The 24,190-nt window shown below is 34.5% G+C and overlaps 1 protein-coding gene across 2 annotated transcripts in view; it reads left to right on the top strand.

The window, feature by feature from the left end:
- Positions 1-24,190, top strand: part of Iqcb1 (IQ motif containing B1) — a 45,189-nt gene that overhangs the window by 17,864 nt on the left and 3,135 nt on the right. For both annotated transcript variants that reach the window (XM_027412741.2, XM_027412742.2), the window contains exons 7-13: positions 1,424-1,523; positions 5,161-5,339; positions 7,322-7,431; positions 8,958-9,067; positions 13,801-13,943; positions 16,432-16,580; positions 19,869-20,000. In XM_027412741.2, the coding sequence (XP_027268542.1) occupies positions 1,424-1,523; positions 5,161-5,339; positions 7,322-7,431; positions 8,958-9,067; positions 13,801-13,943; positions 16,432-16,580; positions 19,869-20,000 (923 nt within the window). The remainder of the gene's footprint in view (positions 1-1,423; positions 1,524-5,160; positions 5,340-7,321; positions 7,432-8,957; positions 9,068-13,800; positions 13,944-16,431; positions 16,581-19,868; positions 20,001-24,190) is intronic.

Genomic DNA, 24,190 nt, shown 5'->3' with positions numbered 1-24,190 from the left:
TTATTGGGAGCCCATTTCCTATGGAGGGATACTGCTGCAGGCCAGATACATCAAAGATGGCCTAGGCCCTCCCCCAAACAATATGATAGACTTTGAAGGTCCTTGGTGGAGGGCCTCACTATCTCTGGGGAGGAGTGAGGGGGAGTTGAGTGGGGAACATGGGAGGATGGGAGGACGAGGGAATGGGGGGATGCATATGTCAATATGAGTAGTAATTAAATAATTTAAATTAAAATGTAACAATGTAAAATATATAAGTATACTTTTTTCTAAATTGTTAAAAAGTATATATAGTGACTAATTGGACTATAAGTATAAATGAAGAATAGGAGTTGGTGTGAAAAAGAGCAAATCTGATCTTTCAGGAGATAGGAAAGGAAAGAATAAAGATATTTTTAGAAAAGCCAGGGTAGTCTTATCAGGGCAAGCTTGAAACATATCTGATCTCACTTTTAATTATTCTTGTGCTCAGCTGATGTAAGCAACAGAAACTGACATTTCTTGGGAACATAGTCTTTTCTGGTACATTATGCCTTAGTATAGTATGAGAATTATGTATTTCTAGTTTCACAGATGATGAAATGGAGATTGTGGGAGATTGTCTTAGTTAGGATTACTATTGTGCTTATCTGATGAGCAAAAGCAACTTGGGGAGGAAAGGTGTTTATTAGGCTTACACTTCCACATCACTGTTCATCATTGAAGGAAGTCAAGACAGGGACTCAAACAGGGCAGGAACCTGGAGGCAGGAGCCAGTGCAGAGTGCTGCATACTGGTTTGCTCCTTATGCCTTGCTAAATCTGCTTTCTAATAGAAGCCAGAACCACCAGCCCAGGGTTAGCCCCACCCACAATAGGCTGTCTTCCCATATCAATCACTGATTAAGAAAATGCCCTACAGTCTTGCTAACAGCCTGATCTTATGGAGGCATTTTCTCAATTGATGCTCCCTCTCTGACTCTAGCTTGTATCAAGTTGACATAAAATAGCCAGGACAGATGTAGCCAAGTTAGAGGTTAAGCAACTCATGTATGGACTGAGCACAAAATTTTTGTAACTGGCTAATCAGAGCCTGAAAATCAGAAACCTAAAAAAAATATTCGGTGTTTTATTATTTAGTTAATGAAACTCATTGCTAGAAAAAAAGATTCAGATTTAGGAGATGTTATGTTCAACTTAAAAGAAGTAATAACGAATTTTTAGCTTGGTATTTCTAGATGCCCCAATGACTCTAATTTCATAAAAATGGAATGACTCTTAACTTTATGGTCATTTAAAACTGCCTGTATCTATAAAACTATTTTAGGGTTTATAATGCCAAAAGTTTAGCACAAATGAGCATGCTTTGATTTGATTTAAAAAAGACAATCTTATTTAGGTTATTATAGAGTCTTTAACATTTCTTTTTCTCTCTGTTCTTTTAGTACTGCAGAGTGATCATTTCTTACACTTACTGCAAACTGACAATGTTCAAATAGGAGCTACAGTCATGTCTCTGCTACAGAATATACTGCAGATCAACAGGTGACTTAATTTACACAATTTTTAATCAGAAACATTACTAATTTTATTATAATTTGTCAATCTTTTACAGACAATGTGTACATGAAATTTAAGTTCTCTTCTGATTGACTTTTGGAAAAAGTTCATATAAAATACTGCAAGAGGTTAGAAATTTGTTATCAAATTGTTATCTCAGAGGGCTAGAAAATCTCAGGCTTAGAAGAAAGAATTGGAGTGATACCTAAAGAAAAATAGTAGGATCACAGTAAAATTAAACAGGGGAATTAGTCATTATTTCACTCAAGTATGGGTTTATTTATTGGCTACTGTGTGCCACAGTTACTCTGTTTCTCATTATATTTGCAATGCTTATTCAAATATAAATCTTGTCTTCAATGAGTGAATATTGAGACAGACATAGTTATATTTTTACATATTAATTTGCAGTGTTAAATTATCTACAAGTATTAAAAGTGCTTCTTACCCAAACTGAGTGAAAATGCATCCTAAAGAAATTAAAATCTGAGATGAAACTTCAAAATTGTATAGGGAGGATGAAGATAAAGCAGGAGAAAGAAAAAAGTAACAACATATGCAAAAGTCAGAGATAAGAAAGAAATATTATGCTGAGGGTAAAAAGTAGGGATGATTCATCTTGCTGGTATTTAAAGTTCAGTATTAGGTATGGCCAGCAAATTTTGAAGGGATTTACATTATAAAATATTGATATGCTATGTTAAGAAAACAATCATATTCTGTAGGAAATGGGGACCATTGAAGTTTTGGTTTTTTATTTTAAGTAGATGGATATGGTCTGATTACATTTCAGTTTTATTACTCTAGTTACTAATGGAGAGAAGATGAGAACAAAACTCTAATCCAGTGGTTCTCAACTTTCCTAATGCTGCAAGCCTTTAATATAGTTCCACATGTTGTGGTGACCCCCTTACCATACAATTATTTTATTGCTCCTTCATAACTGTAATTTTGCTACTGTTATGAATTGTAATGCAGATATCTGATATGCAGGAGAGCTGATATTCGACCCCTAATTACTGGGTCCAGCTGACGAATCTGTAATTTCTGAGAAGGGGAGTGTTGATTGAGGGAAGAAATAGACAAGAGACAGTAGATAGAGTTTATTACTCATAGTTCCCAGTCAAAAGGAGAGGGCAAAAGACTCATGATACAAGGGACAAACATAATTATCTTCCCAATACCCAAAACATCAAGCAACCACACCCTAAGCCAAACATCCTGTTATTAAGTCTTGAGGGTCAAGACATCCAGTAGCCACACCTTAGGCCAAACATCCTGTCTTTCAACCTTGAGGAGTAAGAATAGGTTTGAGCTTTCTGATCTTACGTCAAGATGTGAATGGAACAAATAACAGCGGGCTCTGACACATAAAGGGCTTATAACTTTTATGTTGAGAACCACTGCTCTAGACAAAGAAGACAACTGGAAGACTAGGGTGGTGTCCTAATGGTGGGACACTTGCCTTGGATGTTAAATACCCTAAATTTGTTGCCAGCAATGCAAAAAAAACAAAACAAAACAAAACAAAAACAAAAACAAAAAAAACTGAACAAGCAACTGTAGCACAAGCAACCATAGCAATTCAAGTAAAGTGATAAAATCTTGGCACTGGTGATAGGGAATAGATATTAATTAAAATCACTCAGAACTTAATTTCTACTTTGGATTAAAATAGAATTATAGAGATGAATTTACTAGATCAGTGGGGAAAAGAAAAAGACAAATCATGAAGAATCAGTTCTAAACTGAACATGACTCAATGTATGAATGAAAGCCCAGAAGGGGGAAAAGAATCAGTAAGGTTGGGGTTTTCTATCATTGTAATAAAAACCTGAGATATTTATAAAAAGAAAAGGTTTACTTTGGCTCACAGTTTTGGAGTCTCTACTCATTACATGATTATTTGCCCTTTGGTTTTGAGCCTGTAAGTGAGGCATCATATCACAGTGAGAAGAAGTGGCAGGGCAAAGCTACTCACCTTATAGCTGGGAAGTAAAAGAGAAAAAGGAACATGCCCCTAGTGATCTCTGGACCTCCCTTTAAACATTCCAGCAGGTCCAAATAGCTCCTTCCTTGAGACTGAGCTTTTCACACTCTATATCCCAACTATACAAAAAGCTTCACAGTTCCCCTGGGTTAATACTTAGGATGTGATATAGCAGGGAAGCTTGATTTAAAGAAGTAAAGCAAGGAATCTAGGGAAAGCAAGATGACTAAAATTCACAAGGCAGAATACAAAAAAAAAAAAAAAAAAAAAAAAAAAAAAAAGCTTGGGAACTACCTATTTCAAAGTCAAAGGGAACATTTTCAAAAAGGTATATCCTGTGCCTGTAAACAACTCTCAGTAAACGTAAAAGGATTTAAATAACAAAAGTTTGTGCTATAAATGGAGTCAGGATGAAATGAGTGACAAGCAGATCTCTGAAAAGTCCCCAAATAATGGAAGAAATACTATATACCTAAATAACCTACAAAACAAAAAGTCAAAAGTAAAATTAGAAATCATTTTTAAATGAATGAACATAAAAGAAACAGAAAGAAAAGAATTTCTGAGTTTCTGAGGTACAACTTAATTCAAACTATGCTTAAAATTTTTATGTTAATATCAATATTGGGAAAGAAAAATCTCAAATCATGATTATCAATTCTGCTTTAAGTAAACTAGGAAAATAAGGGAAAAATAAACTCTAAGCCAAAGAAGGAAAAGCAATAAACATGAAAGCAGTAATCATTGTCAATAAAGTCAATGAAAACAATAGAAAAAAGTAAGTGAAATCATAAGTTGAATCTGAGATGAATGAAATGAACCTACAGCAAGAGTGATCAGGAAAGAAATACAAGAATGTAAAAATTTAGAAGGATAACATTTTTTACTGTCATTAAAAAAATCACACCGGAGTGATTTGAGCACCTTTATGCTTATTAATGCAACAAGTTAAAAAGGGTTTCTCTGTGTAGCCCTGGATGCCATGAACTCTGAGATCTGCTTGCCTCTGTGCTCTCCCTACCCCCCAGTGCTGGGTTTAAGCCACCACCCTGCTTGAACATTTTTTCCCTCCTCTCCCAGTTCTTCTCAGATCCTCCCCACTTCTTCCCACCCACCAAACTTTATGTTGTTTTTCTTTCACAAACCCAAGAACAAACTTCAAAATATACAAGCAAAGTAAAAAGTCCAAAACAGTAATGAAAAATGATAATAAATGCCAAAGGAAATAAATGCTCTTTATAAATTAAGCACATGGTTTTGTATATCATTTAATTATTGAATCTAACTGTGGTCTTGTGATTTGTTACCTTGAAGCTTTTGAAGTACTTAATTAATCTTAGTTTTTTTATATTCTATTTTATAAGTTTCTCTGAGAGGAAAGAGGGGAACTTCATCTGCTTTGTATTCTCTATTGGACCTAATATGGTCCCTTACTCACAGTAGGAAATCAGAAGTGTTACTTAATATGCTATAGTTAAATTATTAGAACAATTTATATGCTTTAAAAAGTGGCTATCTTCATGGATCAGGCCACACATAAGGCATTTAAGTTACTATACCTTTTATTTTAAATTTGTTGTGATAACCATATATGAATTAGTAATTATGCTTTTTTTTATTCTGTCCTATTAGTGGTGATTTACTCAAAATAGAGGGGAAAACCCTGCATTCTATTTTAGATGAAATTCTTTTCAAGCTTTTATCAACTCCTAGTCCAGTCATAAGAAGTATTGCTACAAAGCTCCTGCTAGTGCTAGCTGAATCCCATCAGGAAATTTTGATTTTACTGAGACTGAGTGCCTGCTATAAAGGTGGGTCATATGTATTTTTCTTTTCTTGGTATTCTCAAAGACAAAATGTATTGACAGTTTATGAATGACAAAATTTTTTATATTTTGAAATGTTAATATCTGAACTGTGCAGACAAACCTATTATAACATATGCCATTTTAGAACAGATGTCACTGTACAATCTACAGATAGCATGCATATTTTATTGATGTGATTATAATAACTGTTTACCCCCCTCTGACAAAAATTTTTATATTGGATACACAAAATAGTGTAGTAAAATAATGATCAAAGATGTTTGTGACCTTATCAGAACTTACTCTAGAAGAAAGTAGAACTATGCATTGTTAACCAATTAATAATTTATCTCTTACTTCTTCACTGCCTTTACTCAAAAAAGCAATAACAAAATATACTTTACATTCCAAACTCTAACACATACAATTGAAAAGTCATAAATCTTGAGAGTAAATGAATTCATTATTAACTACCATTCTTGTGTGAGAGCATTCATTTAATTGAACACTAACTGATTGTAAGGCATTATTATACATACTTAGACTTAATTTTTATAACATTCCTTTGGTATATTGGATATTCTTATCCTTATAGGTATGGAATAAGAGGCATAGAAAAATTAGGAAATTTGTTCAAGATTACTTAGATTGTAGTTTCACAATTACCAGCCAAAGTTATATTAGCTTTATATTCTTTGTTAACCAATATATTTGTATTCAGTATAGTAAAATATTGTTTTCTAGTTCATTAAATATGCTTAATATAGGATGCTACATGGGACTTTTAAAATTTGTAGTGTCTGTTTAATTATTAATCCGTTAGAATAGACCTTAATCATTCTTGATGATTTGAAAGGCACCTTAGTCACTTTCCTTATATCTATTATTACTATAGCCATTTTAATTACTTCATATATTGTAAGAAAAGAGGTAGAATAAGTACCATTACTAGACCTTTAGTTGTTATTATGCCAGGCATGCTTTTTTTTTTCAATACTGCAGCTGCAGTCCTCCAGAACTGTGAATGTTCATGCCAGGTGTGGGGGTGCATGCATGCCTTTGGTTCCAGCCCTTGGAAGTCAGAGGCAGGCAGATCTCTATGAGTTCAAGACCAACCTGGTGTACATAATGAATACCAGAACAGCCAAAGCTACATTGTGAGATCCTGCCCCAACACCACCCACCTACCCCCAGCCAAAAAAAAAAAAAAAGCAAGAAAATGTGAATTTTACCTTAATGTCTCTTCATTTCTTTGAGTGATAAAATTGCAACAGCAGAATTTACTTAGGTTTACCAAGATATTTTGCAATTGTGCTTCTGAGAACTTGGATCTTAAAGAATATATAAGGCATGCAAAGATTCATATGATGACAGCCCTTAATGTTCACTACAAGACAATTTTATTTGCTTATTTATATTTATTATATCAGGCATAATTCCAACATGCCTTGGATACAAAGGTTACATTCTCCCTTTCATGACTACTGTATTATTTTGGAATTAAAATTCAGTGTCCTAATTTTATAGCATTTCTGTATTTGCTCAGAAACCTCTTGGCTTACTTCCAGATTATAGATGTTAGTATAATAAAAATTGGTTAATAAAAATTTTCTTTAATTAATAGTAGCTAATAATAGCCTACTTAAGTGCTTCCACAAGGTAGACATACCTTGTGGAATATGTGCTTACAATAGCTATCTTCTTTAAAATGTTTCAATTTAAGGCTTTTGTGTTGAAAGGAAAACAAATTCTCTCTACTCTGACTTACTGCAGTGAGCCTACTGCCCCCCTTTTTAATAAAGAAATTGTCTAGAAATATTTTTACATTCAGATCTCATAAATCAGGGACATAAAAATTCTCAGAACATATACGTAATCATGTTGTTATATTTATTCATTTTCTGACCAGACTTAAACTTCATTAATAGTTAGATAACAAAATGTTACTTTATTGATAATTGTTATGTCTTGTTATTATATTTCAGGACTTACAAGTCTGCTAAATAAGCAGGAAACTATGACTGAATTTAGTCGAGAACTTAGACAGCTCGTTGATCTTTTAACCCCAAAGATCCATCAGGAAGTAGAAGAACAGGTATATAAAAATTAATTTGTGTGATATTTGATAACTGTATTGAACCTCAGTTCTCCTTAAATATGCCTCACTTTCCTTCTCTTAACACTTTAAGCAAAAATATTATCCCTAGGTGATAAAAATCTTTTGCAATTTTCATTGTATTGCTTCATTCAATCTACACATAAACACAATTTCAGTCTCCCTTTTATATCTACTTACAGATTTGAGCAGGGTTTTCAGAATGTCTTTTGAAATCCCCTACTTATTCTTTTATCTGTAAGCTATTTAAACTTCATTTGCCTGAAAAATATCTCTCATTTTGGCAAAATGTATATATATGACCACCTATGGTGAGCCTCCTTATTCATTGATACAAAATAATACACTTTTACTCTTTATGTGAAATTATACTAATAAAAATTATGTTTGAGGTATGACAGGTTTTATTTTATCAGACTTCCTCAATATATACTCAGAATGAAGGCTTTAGGTAACTTCTATAGAAAGAGGCACACATTTTTCTTATCTTCAGGTAAGGCCTTAAAATATATATGGAAAATAGAGTTTAAAATAATATAAGTATTTTAAAGTAAAAGGAAATGAGATTATTGTATACCTAAAGTCTTAAACCAAAAGATAATTGAAAGGAAGTCCATTTTAGGCAGGAGGATGAAGAGAGACATTTGGAAGGAAGAGAATAAAGGGAAAAAATTCTGTACTTCCATAGACTACTTTTAAAGCTATACATGTGGTTGACAGACTCAAAACAGCATCCTGAAAGCTTACAGAATTAAAACATATTTTCATAACTACTCACAAATAGTCAACAGAGCTTATGTTGTCTAATAAAGTTGATTAATACTAAAAGGACAGGAGCAGTGGCTCAACGGTTAAAGAGTGTGTACTGCTCTTGCAAAGGACCTGAGTTCTGTTGCCAGCACCCATGTAGGATGCTCACAAAAGCCTGCATCTCCAGTTTCAGGGGGAATCTGAAGCCTCTGGCCTCAGCAAGTATGCACAAATCCACAAACACACTCAGGCACATAACTAAAAATAATATTTTAAAAGCACTAAATAAAAACATTAACAAATTAGCTCTCTGGGCATGGTGACACACACTTTTAATCCTAGTACATCAGAGGCTAGGGCAGAAGGATCATACTTTGTTCACTATGAACTATCCAACAAGATTGAGTTTTAAAAAAACATGAGCAACCAAACAAGACATTAGCTCAAAATAGATTATGAAAAATTAGGCAAGACTTGAAATCTTTGAAAAGGAAGTAAGATCAGAGAGAGAATTTGAAGCTAACTGGACTATCTCAGATATGTTTTAGATATTACCCCAAATTAATTTATTGTATCTGGAAAGTGAGGTATAGTATACTTGGGCATTCTGGGCCTGATGAACTCAGTGTTTCCTGCTACCCATCTGTTTAGAGGTAAGGATTAGCATTTACCCTGCCCTGGTATTTTAAGAGATAAACTTCTCAAAAAGACTTTTAAAGAGATGCATCAAAATTGTTTCTGGTCTATAATTTCAGAAACTACATAAAGCAGCTTGCTTGATTCAAGCTTATTGGAAAGGTTTCCAGACCAGAAAGAGATTAAAGAAGCTTCCGTCTGCTGTGATTGCTTTGCAGAGGAGTTTCAGGTAGAAAAACCAAACCAACAATTTTGATTGAAATGATGATCTAGCTTTGTGTGTAAACCTGTAATTACCCATGCTCTTCCCACCCCAACCCCCAAAAAAATGAAAGAAAGAAAAGAAACAGTGATATGAGGGTGTTACCAGAGCACAATTGAGTGGAAATAGCTGGGTTTTATTACTTTGGGTTTTTCTTTTTCTTACTTTCCTAATGTGTTTTGTTTTATTCTTGTATTTATTCTGTTCCATAGTGTTACTGAGTACCAATGCTCAAGTAACCAGGTACCCTTTCAGAACAAAGGGCATAATATGACAAATCTGATGGAATCCAATACTCAGTCCTGTCCACTTCCTGTCCAGGTTTGTGGGCCAATACTGAAGAGGGAGCCAGGGATATTTACATTATTAAATTCTCAAAACCAACAGTTCTCTTAAGTGCTCATATGTAATTATGATAATATATGACTTCATAAAGATTAAAGATGTTAAACAATTTTTCCTGAGTAAATATGGCATGGGTAGATGTGATCCTTTATAACAAAACTATTGACCTCTTCTTCAGTTGTACTATGAAAAATGAAATACTGAAGATATGGGTCACTTTCTGATATGACTAATCTAGCCACATTCTTAAAGGTTACAGAAAGAACTATAGCAAAAATAAATGGAAAAAAATTTAACATTGATTGAAAAGTAGAGCCATCTCAAAGGTGAATTTATTTTCATCCATCATTACTTAAAGCCAAATTTAACTCACTAAAATGAAACTGACATATTACAGAAGTAAACTTTAAAACTGAAACCAATCTTTTAATAACTGCAGCTGCATTTTTTTTATAAAAACATTTAAAAATAGCTCTATGCTCAAAACACTACATTGTCACATGATCACTCTTGCTGTGTTACTTAGTGGATAACCCATGAAAATTTTCTTTCAGAGAAATTTAAAGACAAGTTGTAAATATTATCGGGCATGAGTATTGTTATCAAAGAAAGTATTAGATTTTCAAACATGCATCAAATGTGTGTGTGTGTGTGTGTGTGTGTGTGTGTGTGTGTGTGTGTGTGTATCCACTTAATGTATATATCTAGAATATTTATATAAACAATATAAAGTACATGTGTGAAACAATATACACATACATAAAGCACACACACATGCGCTCACGCACACACACATGCGCTCGCACGTGCACACACACACACACACACACACACACACACACAGTACACACACAGAATAGTACTTTATGAAAGTATCCCAGAATTGGGTGTTGTGGTGTGGGGGTGGGTGGGTGGGTGGGTGTGTATGTGTGTAGATGTAGAGAGAAAGAAACAGACTTGAGTTTGTATTTGACTTCAGTAATATACTGGCTGAGTGGTCTTGGACAAGTTAACTCGTAGCCTCAAATTTCAAATCTAGAGAATAGAGATAGTAGCTGTGGATTGTGACACAGGCCAGTAATCTCAGCTACTCAGGAAACCTAGGTAGAATGAGTTTAAATCTAGCCTGGGCTTCAGAGTGAGCACAAGGCGGTAGTAGTGGCTTCTTCTTCTTCTTCTTCTTCTTCTTCTTCTTCTTCTTCTTCTTCTTCTTCTTCTTCTTCTTCTTCTTCTTCTTCTTCTTTTGCTTCTCCTTCTGCTTCTCCTTCTTCCTTCTTCCTCCTCCTCCTCCTTATTCTCTACTACTACTACTACTACTACTACTACACAACTTAGCAGAGACCCTGCCACAAAGAGTGAAGGAGAACTGGATATAGTTCAGTGGTAGAGCATTTGTCTAGCATGCATAAGACCTTAGGTTGACTCCCCAGCACTGCAACATTTAAATGAATGTATGACTAGAGGTTTATGTGCCTCACAAGATTGAAACAATACATTTGTAGTAATATAAAAGGTTCTAGTATATGACACTTGAAATTACAGGATGAAAAAATATTTTTCTGCCCTTAAAATTTATAATTCTAGACAGACGGATATATTAATTAATAACACTCATGGGAAGCATTGCTATCATTATCCAGATAGCATTGCTTTTTTTTTTTTCCTACAAGTTGTCTCTTAGGAAATAAATAAAAATAAAATGAAATATCTTAAAAGAGCATTTCTGTGGCCAGAATTTGAGAAATACCGAATATTTTGAGGATCACCATGTCTATTTTGCAAAATGTTTGAATGTTCTTAGTAATGCCTTCTGTAAGTGAATTCAGGTAGTTTTGCTTAGGGATCCTACCTTCCATCGTCCTCAGCCATCTGTCCCTTTATCTTTAAAGATACCCCAAAACAGTAGATTCAGATATTTAAGTTTGGCCCCATAGTAGTTGCTAAATTGCCTGTTTACTTTTCCTTTCAAGATTAAAATCTTTATTTAAAATCTCTCCACAGACTAGGGTTTAGCTCAATGCTAGAATGCATTGTTAGCATACAATCTACATCACTACATTGAAAAAAAAAGTACCTCAGGATTATGAGTTTGTCCATGTAGAAGTGCATGTATGGGATTTAATTAATATTCTATCTTTAATTATTTTAAAGTTAGCATAAAAATAGTATCTTTATAGCATTTTTACACACACGTGCTGTTACACTTTAACTCACCCTCTCCTTCACTGCCTTCACTATACTTCACTTGTCTCAACCTCTGACTGGTTCTCTTCCCCTGCCCTGAATAGACTCTTTTTCTTCATCCCTCCCCTCTCATGATCTTCTTTCTAGTTTCATTAAAAATACACCCAAAATTAAATACAGGTTCTGTATATTTGTCAGTCTGGCTTACTTAATGATTTTCAATTTCCTTCATTTTATGCAAATGTCATGGATTCATTTTTTCTTTGTGGCTGAATAAAATGATTGTCTATAGGTCCACATTTCTTCTATTCTTGTATCTATTGATAAACATTTAGGCTGCTATCTTCTTAGCCATTGTAAATAGTGCAACAATTAACATGGATATATAAGTATCTCTATGGTATACTAACTTATTTTTTTTGGAGGCTATTTTGCCTGAGTGTAGTGTTGTTTTATTGAGACAGGGTCTCACTATGTAAACCCCCCTGGATTCAAACTTTTTTTTTTTGCTTTTTGAAGTATTTATCTCTTGTCCTCAAGAGAAGACATACTCTTGAGGGAGATATGCAAATTAATTTAAGTGAAGTAAATAGTATATCCTGTTTCTCTTTCTATATCTTCCTGGTTTTCCTCTATGCATGTCTAAAAGTATTGTGAGTATATATATTGTATACTAATATTTGTGATGCTTTACATAGTGACGTATAGGAGGTATTAAAGACTGGGTTACAGTCATTAAGAAGCAATTTTTAAAAATAAAAAAGAAGCAATTTGAAAAATGACAGCAGAAAATATGGAAATTATAATTAAATAAAATACTTTTGAACACAAAGTTTTATAGCCAGTTATAAAATAGTGTATATTTAGTCAACAGTTGAAAAGTACCTAAACCTGGGGGTAGACTAGATGGTCAGCAGGGTAAGGATGTCTTCCATCCAGCCTGATGTCTTTTCAATTCCCAGGACCAACATGGTGGAAGGAGAAAACTGACTCCTTCAGATTGTCCTCTGATCATACATGCTCCATGACTGCTATATCCCCACAAATATAATGCATGCATGTACATATAGACATTAAATAAATGTAATAAAAATTAAATTTAACAAAAGAAAAAAATAGCAGTCTAGTTCAATAGATCAGGGGTTAACCCCTGATCTATTGAACTAGACTGCTATTTTTGCAAAAGACCTGGGTTCCATTCTCAGTATCCATGTGGTGGCTCATAACCATCCCTAACTCTAGTACAGGGGATCTGACACCCTTATGCATCAGGCATGCATGTGCTGCACATACATATATGCAGACACATGTAAAAAATTAAAACTTTTAATTTTTTATAAAATGTATGAGTGTTTTACCTGCATATATGTTTATTAACCACATGCACTCCTGGTGCCTGCAGAGGCCAGAAGAGGACATTGGATCTCTTGGACCTAGAGTTACAGATAGTTGTAAGCCACCATGTGGGTGCTAGAAATCTAACTTGGGACTTCTGGAAGAACAGCTAGTGCTTTTTAACTGTGGAGCCATCTCTCCAGCCCCCATAAACCTTAAAACCAAAAGAGAAAGAAAACCAATAAACCTAAGAAGTTAAAAGACAAAATTATACCATGCAGTGAAAATCACTATTGAAATTTTAACATTTCTAAATAATTTATATTTCTATGTAAATAAATACAAATTTTAGAACAATTTGTATTATATCTCTTGATTTTATTTTCACCTGACAATACATGTCACTAAATAATTTTTGCAAATTTTTTATTTTCAAAATTAGTGAAATCCTGTCAGTTAAATGACTCTATTTATTTATTCAGTCTATTATTGTGACATACTATTTAAGTAGTTAGCACTGTAATATTATGTTACAACATCCTTGAATATACATCTTTAGATATTTAATTGTGTCAGTAAGAAAATTATTAGAAGTGAAATTGGTCGGTCTGCATTTTTTTAGCCTTTGTATATATATTTAAATATTTCTTCAGAGTTTTGATGATCTAGAGATTTTCATACATAGGAACAATATATCTCATAATACCCTGCCAACACTAGGAGTCACCTTCCAAAACATTTTTGTCTATTTATTTGATTAAATCAAGAATTTCATGCATTTGCTGGACATGGTTTATAAAATTGTATGTAAGGAACCTACCCTTTTTCTTTCACAGATCTAAACGCACAAAGACCTTGTTGGAGCTAAACAGGCAGAAGGAGGAAGAAGAACTCAGACTAAGATTGCAGCTTCAAAAACAGAGAGCCATGAGGCTTTCCCGAGAGTCACGCTTAAGTATGCTTGAAATAGTTCATCCAGGTGAGTACTAGCATCATCTTCATAAGTGTAAGAATGTTAGAATATCTTAAACCAAGTTTTCTGGCAACCTGATAATTTCTTTTTTTGTATTTGGAACTTTTTGCCATTCCCTCACCTACCCCCTAGAGAAATCATATTAAAGCTGTGAATTTAAAAGTTACAGCTTTTCTGGGCTGGAGAGATGGCTCAGAGGTTAAGAGCCCTGGCTGTTCTTCCAGAGGTCCTGAGTTCTATTCCCAGCAACCACATGGTGGCGCACAACCATCCATAATGAAATCTGGTGCCCACTTCTGGCATGCAGGCATACATGCAGACAGAACAGTGTATACATAATAAATAAGTAAATAAATCTTTAAAATAAAGTTACAGCTTTTCTGATTGAAACCTATCGATTTTAATCTTTTTTACTTTTAGGTACATGCGTTAAACATAAATTTATAATTAAAGATAGTTGCCAATGACAAAAAATTCTTGAAAGAACTTTAAATATTTGTATAGTCTGTCATCTGAACTTTAGTCATTCTCTAGTATAAAATTTGTGACATCTCACTACTTGTGACAGACTAAGCTGGATTAATGAGAGCATGCTGTGATGTGTGTTTGGTGTATTTGTGTATACATGTTCATGTGTGTGCATGTGTAGTGGGTACACACATGTGTACATGATCAGAGGTCAACATGTTCTTCTGTCCCTCTCCACCTTAGTTTTTGAGACAGGGTCTCTCACTAATCCTGAAACTCAGCAATTGGCTAGGCTTACCGGCTAGCAAACTATCAGTATCTTCTTGTCTCTGCTTGTCTTCCCCCAGTACTAGGGTTATAGCCATGTGCCACCATGGCCAGATGCAAATAGGTACTAGGAATCCCAGCTCAGATTCTCATGCTTGCATAGTAAGCATTTTGTCAACTGAGCCATTTTGCTAGAAGTTTTTGTTTGTTTGTTTGTTTTTTGTGTTTGTTTGTTTGTTTGTTTGTAAGATCTTGTATAATCTGGGCTGGCTTCAGTGTGTAGCTAAAGAGCATCTTGAATTTGTCCTCCTCCTGCCTCTGCCTCCTAAGTGCTTGGATTTTAAGTGTGGGCCACCACTCCTGGTTTTATGCCATGCTAAGGTTTAAACCGAGAACCTCATACATGCTAGGCAAGTATTCTTATCAACTCAGCTACATGCCTATCCCCTCACAGTTTTTTCATCATTTCATTTACTTCCCTTTTTATTATTCATTCCCAAGAACCTTCACTAGCCCTCTCTCTTTTACTTTAAATATTTTCCAGAATTTGTCCTTTCCCTGTTATTCTCATGTTACTCTGCCAAGTATGTCCTATCCATAACTGCAATGTCAGCTATCAGCAAAATGCTCAGTACTCTCATCCTTGGCTTTCTTTCCACCCTACTTTCTCTAAATTTCTAAGCAGCACTGCCCAATAAAACGTTTTATGTTACTAGTGGAAAGTTCTGTCTGCACCAGTCAATACAATAGCAATAGCTACAAGTAGCTATTGAATATTTAAAATGTGCTACTGCACTTGAGGACTTACTTGAATGTTTAATTTTACTGTATTTAAACCTATACAGTAACCACATGTATCTACTAGCTGCTTCTGTAATGGGCTACTTGTTGGATAGTTTTCTTTATTATTCACAAGTGTTTCCAAAACTAAAGTCAGATCTCCCAGATTTCTTCTCCATTGATTCCCCTTTTCAGGTAATGACACCAGAAATATGTCCAGTTTTCCATCCTTACTTTTTCACTGTCACCCCCTACATAAGTTCAGCCATTAAATTCTATCAGTTTTTTAATACTCTCTAAGATACCTTGTTTGTATTAACCACTGGTACTGTGTTCTATAGCCCCTTCTGTCATTTAACTACTATGAACCCTGAGCTGTATGCTGACGGACTCCAAAAGTCAAAGGAAGGTCAATTGTGTTACCCAGAGAGAAGTTTGTAAACATACAGAATAGATTAAAGAGCACATAAACACATTTTTCCTTCTCACCTGGTCATCCCAAATGCTTTCCTTCATGGACACATGATTCTCTGGTTAGACTGTTCTTTGTATTGGCCTTTCATCCCTTTTCTCATTACTCTGAGGCAAAAATATTATGAGTCCTTTTTGGAAATAAACTGCTTGTTCCAGGAAAGCTTTTGTTTCCACAATAAAATGCAACAGGTAGGAAAATTAGTGAACAGTATTGAAAAAAATTAAAAATTGTAAAATTGTTGTGCATTGGCGGCATGTGCCTTTAATCCCAGCACTCATGAGGCAGAGGCAGGAAGATCTCTGTGAGTTTAAGGCCAGGCTGGTCTACAGAGTTAGTTCCAGGACAGCTAGGGCTGTTACACAGGGAAACCCTGTTTCAAAAAAAAACCCCAAAAAACCAACAAACAAAAAAACCTATAAAATTGTTATTACCATAGTTGTCCTAATTTCAGAATTTGAGAAAACATAATTGAATATGTTATAATAATGTCTATCATCTCTTTAGGTCAAGTGGAGAAGTACAATAGGGAAATGGAAGAGAAATCAGCATTGATTATCCAGAAACATTGGCGAGGGTACAGGGAAAGGAAGAATTTCCGCCAACAGAAGCCGTCTCTCACAGAGTATAAAGCAGCTGTTATACTTCAAAGAGCAGTGAGTCTGCTGTAGTATACACAATTCTACATAAAGAGGCAAACAAGTGTTCAAAATTGAACTTGCTGTTTACCAAATATAAATCCATGATCAAGCCACTTAGCTTTTGGGAGCTTAGTTTTTTTCTTTATTAGAACCTAGGGCTACAAGTATAGCTCAGTGGTTGAGTACTTTCTTAGCATGTGCAAGACCCTAGGTTCAATCCCTCGCAGCATAAATTTTAAAAAAATATATAGTAATAATAACAACCTATTTAACTCTACTCAAGCTGACTTAGACATTTAAGTCTTTAGCACTGCCTTAGAATCTTGTATACCATTTGCCAGATTGCAACCTTGTTATTGTGTATTTTTCTCTCTTATTTGGCCTGCAAGTTCCTCAAGAAGAGGGAACTAAACCTTCTATATTGGTGTCAGCTCTCAACAAGCTTGATGTGAATGGATATTCTGTCTTATTTTTTCTGATATATACATCAGATGACATACATGAAGATTCTGACGAATGTAAATTACCAAGTCCTATGCAAATGTATCATATTTAATTTTTTAAAATAATGAAGTTACAGGGAAAACACGAGCTATAATTAGAATATTATAACTCTTGAATTGTGGAATGGTATTCTTAAATGGTAATTTTCTTGGGGATTATGTATAGTAAATAATACTATAAATAGCACAAGCCTTCTTTTTCATTTAGTAACCTTCTCCCTCTTAATACGTACTTCTCTTATACATCATTAGGCTTCTATTAAGATTTCAGTTCTTGAAGTATATAGCTTAATTATCTTTTTTAAATAGATTTTGCTGTTAATTTCATTTCTTACCATGATAAATTTTGAACACTCAGTATGAATTAACATTTATAAAGATGTTTTAACTTATTTTTTAAATTATATGTGAGCATGTGTGTGTGTGTGGGGGGGGGTATGTGCCTTTGAATTGCTGGTGCCCACTGAGGCCAGAAGCATCACAGTGCCTGGAGCTACCGTTAGTATGAGCCAACAGACAAGAGTTCTGGGAACTAAACCTAGGGGTTTCTGCAAGAGCAGTTTGCACTCATAACTGCCGAGCTGTCTCTCCTGTGAAGATATTTCTCAACCAGAAGAATAAATACTAGGGAAATGTGAGAGTGATCTGTCTCTTCCTCTTCCCATGTGTTATGTATGTAACAAACAGTCCTGTACAATTCTGAATTTTATCCATACTCCTGATATTTATACTGAGCTAAACAGAGTAACAAGGATAGCTTACTTATATCCAGTTTGGAAATGCTTCTTTTGAGAGAAATTTGCCTCCTTTGTGATACTGCTGCTTCATAGCTGCCTCCTTTTTAATGTCTTCCCAGCAGATAATTAGGTGGGCCCTTGCAGAATTGGTATACAAACTTGCTTGATTTAAATGAATCTAGTACTTTGTGAAAGGCTCTCTGAGATACTTTGTTTATGTGCATTCTCTAGAGAAGCAGTGATCCTATGGCAAAGTTGTTGTAGCTTTCATACTTACCACTAACACCAGAGGAAAAAGATTAATTACATTTGCCTCATGCCTGCTCAGTCTAAAAAAGAAATAGAAATTGTCAAAATCAGAACAAAGGGAAAAAATGGACAAAAACTAGCAAAATGGAAACAGAAATAAAAGGATTACTTTCAAAGAAGGAAAAGAAAGAAAAGGAGGGAAGAGAAAGAAAAGTACTAGAGAAAATTAGAACAGAGCAGTGGCCATTAAAGGGCACATTTGACCATATTTTTTTTTAAAGATTTTATTTATTTATTATGTATACAACATTCTGCTTCCATGTATATCTGCACACCAGAAGAGGGCACCAGATCTCATAATGGATGGTTGTGAGCCACCATGTGGTTGCTGGGAATTGAACTCAGGACCTCTGGAAGAGCAGTCAGTGCTCTTAACCTCTGAGGTATCTCTCCAGCCCCTTAACCATATTTTAATGCATCATTTTTAAATATATACTGTAGGTCAGGTCTTGGTTGTTCAGTACAGCAGCCAGGTAAGCACATGTGGCTGTAGAACATTTACCATGTGCCTAGTCTAAACTGAAATGCACTTGGTATATATAACCACCAGGTTTTGATACACACATATGTAATGATAACTCTTTCCGCCAGCCCTCCTGAGTTCCATCGCCACGTTAGGGCACCCAAATAACACACAGATTAATACTAGTTACAGTGCTGCTGGCCAATGAATAGGATTTCTTATTTGCTAGCTCTAGTATCAACCATAACCATTAATCTATATATTTTATAAAGACTTATCGAGGATGCCAGCGCATGAAGCCTCTCTTCCCCAGAAGCACATGGCAACTCCCCTTACTACATTTCCCAGAATTCTCCTTCTCTCCTAGTCCCACCTATCTTGCTTCCCTATTGGCCAACTTCCCCCATCACACATACATACATATACATACATACATTTATATCAGCCATTCTGTAGGGCAGATCCCTTGCCCAGAAGTAGCTGGCTAATATAAAACTCTATGTTTTTGGTTTTTGTGGGCTCTTTGTTTCATTTTTGTTTTGTTTTGTTTGGGCATTTTTTTTTCTTACGGGTTTTTTGTTTGCTTATTTTTTGTTTGCTTGCGAGCGAGAGAGAGAGAGAGAGAGAGAGAGAGAGAGAGAGAATGAAGTTGGGTAGGAAGGTGGAGAGAATCTGGGAGGAAGTTCAGGGAGGAAAAAAACAAAATATATTAAAACAATTGTAATAAAATAATATGATTGCTTTTCTAAGTGTATAAAGCCCTAGGTTTGATGCCTGGCATCACATAAGCTAGGAGTGATGGTACATATGTTTACCTCCATATGCTCAGCAAGAGTATCAGAAAGGGTTATCTTTGGCTACATTGTTAGTTCAAGGGTTGCCTAAGCTTTGGGAGGCCTGACAAACCAAAAACAGCAGTAATAGTAACATATAAAAAGGGTATAACCTTTTTAAAAATTACAGTGCAAAAATATATAGATAGCCTGCTATGGTGGGAAAGTGATGTACACCTAATAGAAAACAGACTATGATAGTAGAGGTATTGAGTGTAGTTGCAACTTATCGGTATTTTCAACTTATAAGGATTTATTGGAACATAGCCCTATTAGAAGTAGGGGGTTGATCTGTATAGTTAAAAGTCACTATATTTCTTCTTTTTGTCACAGTCTCATTCCTTTCCTCATACATACTGAGTTAACTGTTATAGTAGTGGTGTCATTGACTTGGGTTGTAGATAGCTATTAAGGGACCAGAATCACAAACTATTCTTTTTCTTGATACCTCCCTCCAGGTTCTTAAATTCCTAGCCAAGTGCCGTAAGAAAAATAATCTATTTACCTCTTGGCATGGACTCCAAGAACTCAGTGATGCACGCAGAGTTGAACTGAAGCAACAAGTGGATGACTATGTCAGAAGACACCCGGTATGTAGGTTTCTGTGCTGAAAAACACATTTCATTAATCCATTGCATGGTATTCACCACCAAAGCAGTGTTCCATATGTATTTTCACATTTCCTTAGTGCTAGTGAAATTGGGATCCAAAGGTATAATTGGTAGTAAATGGGGACTCAACTTAAAAATTGGCTATTTCCTGACAAAACTTGTATGTTGCTTCTTTTATAATTATACAACAAAATCTTGTCTGTTTTGAATCTTCTAATAAGAATTTGTATTGTCAACCAATGAATATTCATCTTTACCTCCATATGCTCAAACACACATATAAGAACTTATATTTACTAGTCTGTTAATAAACCTCCAAGACCAAGAAAGATATAAAATTTGATGACCTGCCTCTTTGATTTTATTACTGTAATACTGCTGACATCTTTCCCCCAAAAGCCCACACCTCTGATTTGTGTGAGCACAGTATAACAGAGCAGTTGCTACCTGATTTTTCCCTATGAGTTCCTGACCTTACACTCCTGCATAATTTGTTTAGAATGATTCACCATTCCTGTCATCATTTTTAATTACCTGTATGTCTACAGGTCACCTCTACTTTTTCCTTTTGTTTCCCATATTTCCACACTTGTCAAATTTTATGGACAAAAGGATAGTTATACATTTCAGTCGAAATTCTTACTTCACTCATTTGAACCAACCATTCTTAGTTCTGCTCATGTTTTGTTAGGATTGTGCTAATGCTGTTCACATCTGAGTGCATGCTCTTTCTTTTTTCTTCCCTTTCTCCTTTCTTCTCCCCTCTTCATACAAACACAAATTTCTACAATATAAAGACTATAGATGACTAATGTTAGAGGTTTGATGTAATAGTTTTTAGGTAATACTACCATTTAACATTTTATTCTTCCAGAGCTTGACCTCCACAAAATGAAAAACAGAATACATATGTATCTATGACCACATGTGAACCTAATAACCATTGGAGCAGAACAATGACAAAAAGTAAATTGAATAGCAAGGTTTAGTCCTAACTACATAAGAGATTTTCCTCGTTGTTTAGTCTTTATGAAATATCACTGACTCTTGTCATATGTACTACATAATGGGATTATGGGATGTTTAACCTTCATAGCAACTATTCATTTCTATTAATGTAGGACATAAGTAGCTATAGATGATAGCTAAATAAATGGGAATGTTAGTGTTTCAACTAAATTATCTATCCATCCATCTATCATTCATCTGGGGGATCATAAGACAATTTGTAGTCAGTTCTCTCTTTCCACCATGTAGGTCTTGAGCATCAAACTCAAGTGATCAGGCTTGGCAGTAGACAGGGTCCTTTACTCACTGAGACATCTCACACTGAAAACTTTTCATTTTCTAAAATAAGCTTTTGGTTTTAGTTTGCTGGTCCTTGTTTTGAGCAATAGAAATAATCTATAATATAGTCTTTGTAGCATACTAAAAGGTAAAATACATGGCAACAATAACGTAAAAGCCAGGAGAGAAGGACTACATGTATGATTTAAAGATTCTTTTGTGAGAATTAGTATAGTATCCCTCAGATGTAAATAGGTAAGTTAATGGTACAGCCTCCAACAATGAATGAAGAGCAAAAAGTTATGAAGGAAATTAAACTTAATAAAAAATATGCTACTTGATGAATTGCAAAGAGGGAATGTACCAGAAAGTAAGGGCACAAATAAGAAATACCAAGTTTAGAGACTGAAGTGTAACTATGTTACAGTAAATGTAAATGCTATGACTCCAGTTAGAAAACATGAGTTTTCAGAATCAATTTAAAACTAAAATCTGGGCTGGAGAGATGCCTCAGCAGTTAAGAACATTTGCTGCTTTTGTAGAGGACCCATATTTAGTTCCTAGCACCCACATCAGAAGCTTATAATCACCTGTAAGTTTAGTACTGGGGATCTAACACCCTCTTTTGGCCCCTGTGGGCACTGTACACACATGGTGCATATAGAGACAAGCAGTGTACACACACAATTTTTTAAAAGTAAGGCTTGGTTATATGTTGATTATAAAAATATTTTTAATTGGAAAAATAATGTGAAACAAAGTACTATCAAAGTGTCATTTAATCAAGAGAACATAAAATTTCTAAATCTTTATGTACCCAATAACATACCTTTAAAATATACAAAGCCAATGTAGATGAGCCTTGAAGAAATTTTAAGTGAAATAAGCCAGATACAAAGGATAAATACTGTGCAGTTCCATTTATCCAAGTTGGATAGAGACGTCAAGTTATAGAAACAGAAGACAGAATTGTGGCTTCCAGGAGCTAAATATATATAATTTCCAAAGGTTCACGTAATTAATATAATAAACTAAAGCAGTTGCATATCTATATATAGAAAAGTGGACTTCAACCAAAATTACATACCATATACAAAATTTAACCCAAAATGTATCATAAATTAATTAAATACATGACCTAAAACTAAAAACTTCTAGAAAAAATGATAAGAAATTGTGACATTGAGTTGGTCAGTGATTTTTCAAATACCCAGAAGCCAAAAGAAGAAAATTAATGATTGACTTCATCAGAATTTAAAACTAATTAATAAACAAAAACTAATTAATTAGTGGACAAAATTAACTAACAAAATTAGTGAATTGACTTTATCAAAATATAAAAGTTCTTCAAAAAACTGTTAGGTTAATGAAAAGAGAAGCAGAGATTGTGAAAATGCCATTGCTGTTCATTCTATATACTAATCCACAGAAAGAATTTTTAAAATTCAACAATAAGAAAACGTGATATATTTTTAAGTGGCTTGAAATCTTTAAAAGACAATTCTTCCAAAGAAAACTTACAGGTAACAAACACAGGAGAAGGTACATCAGCACTCATTAGAGGAAATAAAAATTAAAACCACAGTAAGGAAATACACACCATTAGAATAGCTAGAATCTAAGATTAAATCACTAAGTGTTGGCAAGCTAATAGAAAAATTGTGATTACTCAGATTCTCATAAGAATGTAAAAATAATTGGATAGTTTCTCAAACATATGTATCAGACTGGAGAGATAGTTCAGAAGGTAAAAGTATTTACTGCTCCTTCACTGGACCTGAGTTAGGGCCAAAACCCACACTGAGCACCTTACAACCACCAGGAACTGTAGCTCCAGTGGAACTGACATCCTTATCTAGTCTTCATGGGCACCCACACACTTTTACACACACACACACACACACAAATAAAACCTTAAAAACATACAGAATACTAGCATATGCAAAATCCTGTATATACCAGCATGGCAAAAATAAAACTACAAAACCTAAAAATTAAAATCTTAACAATAGTTACATGTCCAGTGGCATGAAATATATTTGTCTTGTTGTGTCATTTTTACCACCATTCATCTTTAGACTTTTTTTCTTCTAATTTTATTTTACAATTTAATTAAATAGCATACCTATTTCCGTCTCAACTCCTGGCAACTATTAGTATGTGTCTGAATTTAACTAAGTACTTGATATGAAGTCATACAGTATCCTTTGTATACAGTTATTTCACTTAGTAAAATGTCTTTAGAATTTATTCAGGGTGTAACTTTTATCTGATTTTTTTTCTTAAAATTTGAATAAAATTCCACTGGGCATATTCTGGTGGCAGAAGCAGGTGGATCTCTGTGAGTTTGAGGCCTGGCTGAGCTATATAATGAGACACTGTCTCAAAAATAATTTTCAGATAGCATTCCATTGGAGGTATGCTGCATATTTATTACTTCAATAACAGTATTCAAGGGTTTTATTTCCTGCTTTGTTTTTGTTTGTTTTGGTGTGTTTGTTTTGTTTTTGTGTTGGAGGAGGATGTTTTTCTTGGTTTGACTTTTTGACATGAGACAGGGTCTCACGAAGCCCAAACTAGTATAGAGCTCATTGTGTAGCTTTGAGGAGACCTTGAACTTCTGGTCGTCTTGCCTTCACCTCCTAAGTGCTGGGATGACAGGCATGTGCTGCTGCACAGTTTTATGTGGTGTTAGAAATTAAACATTCAGGAATTCTTCATGTAAGGCAAGCACTCTACTGACTGAGCTATAGCCTCAGCCCATGGTTTTTGTTTTGGTTGTTGTTTTAAATATAGCTAATAAATATGACTTGTTATCTCATTATATTTTAGATTTGCATTTCTGTTATCTTTAGTGATTTGCAGTACATTGCTGTATATTT

Source organism: Cricetulus griseus, chromosome 4 (genome assembly GCF_003668045.3).
Source record: "Cricetulus griseus strain 17A/GY chromosome 4, alternate assembly CriGri-PICRH-1.0, whole genome shotgun sequence".
Classification (NCBI taxonomy): Eukaryota; Metazoa; Chordata; class Mammalia; order Rodentia; family Cricetidae; genus Cricetulus; species Cricetulus griseus.
The sequence above is the reverse complement of the archived record's forward strand: the minus strand, read 5'-3'. Positions and strand labels throughout refer to the sequence as shown.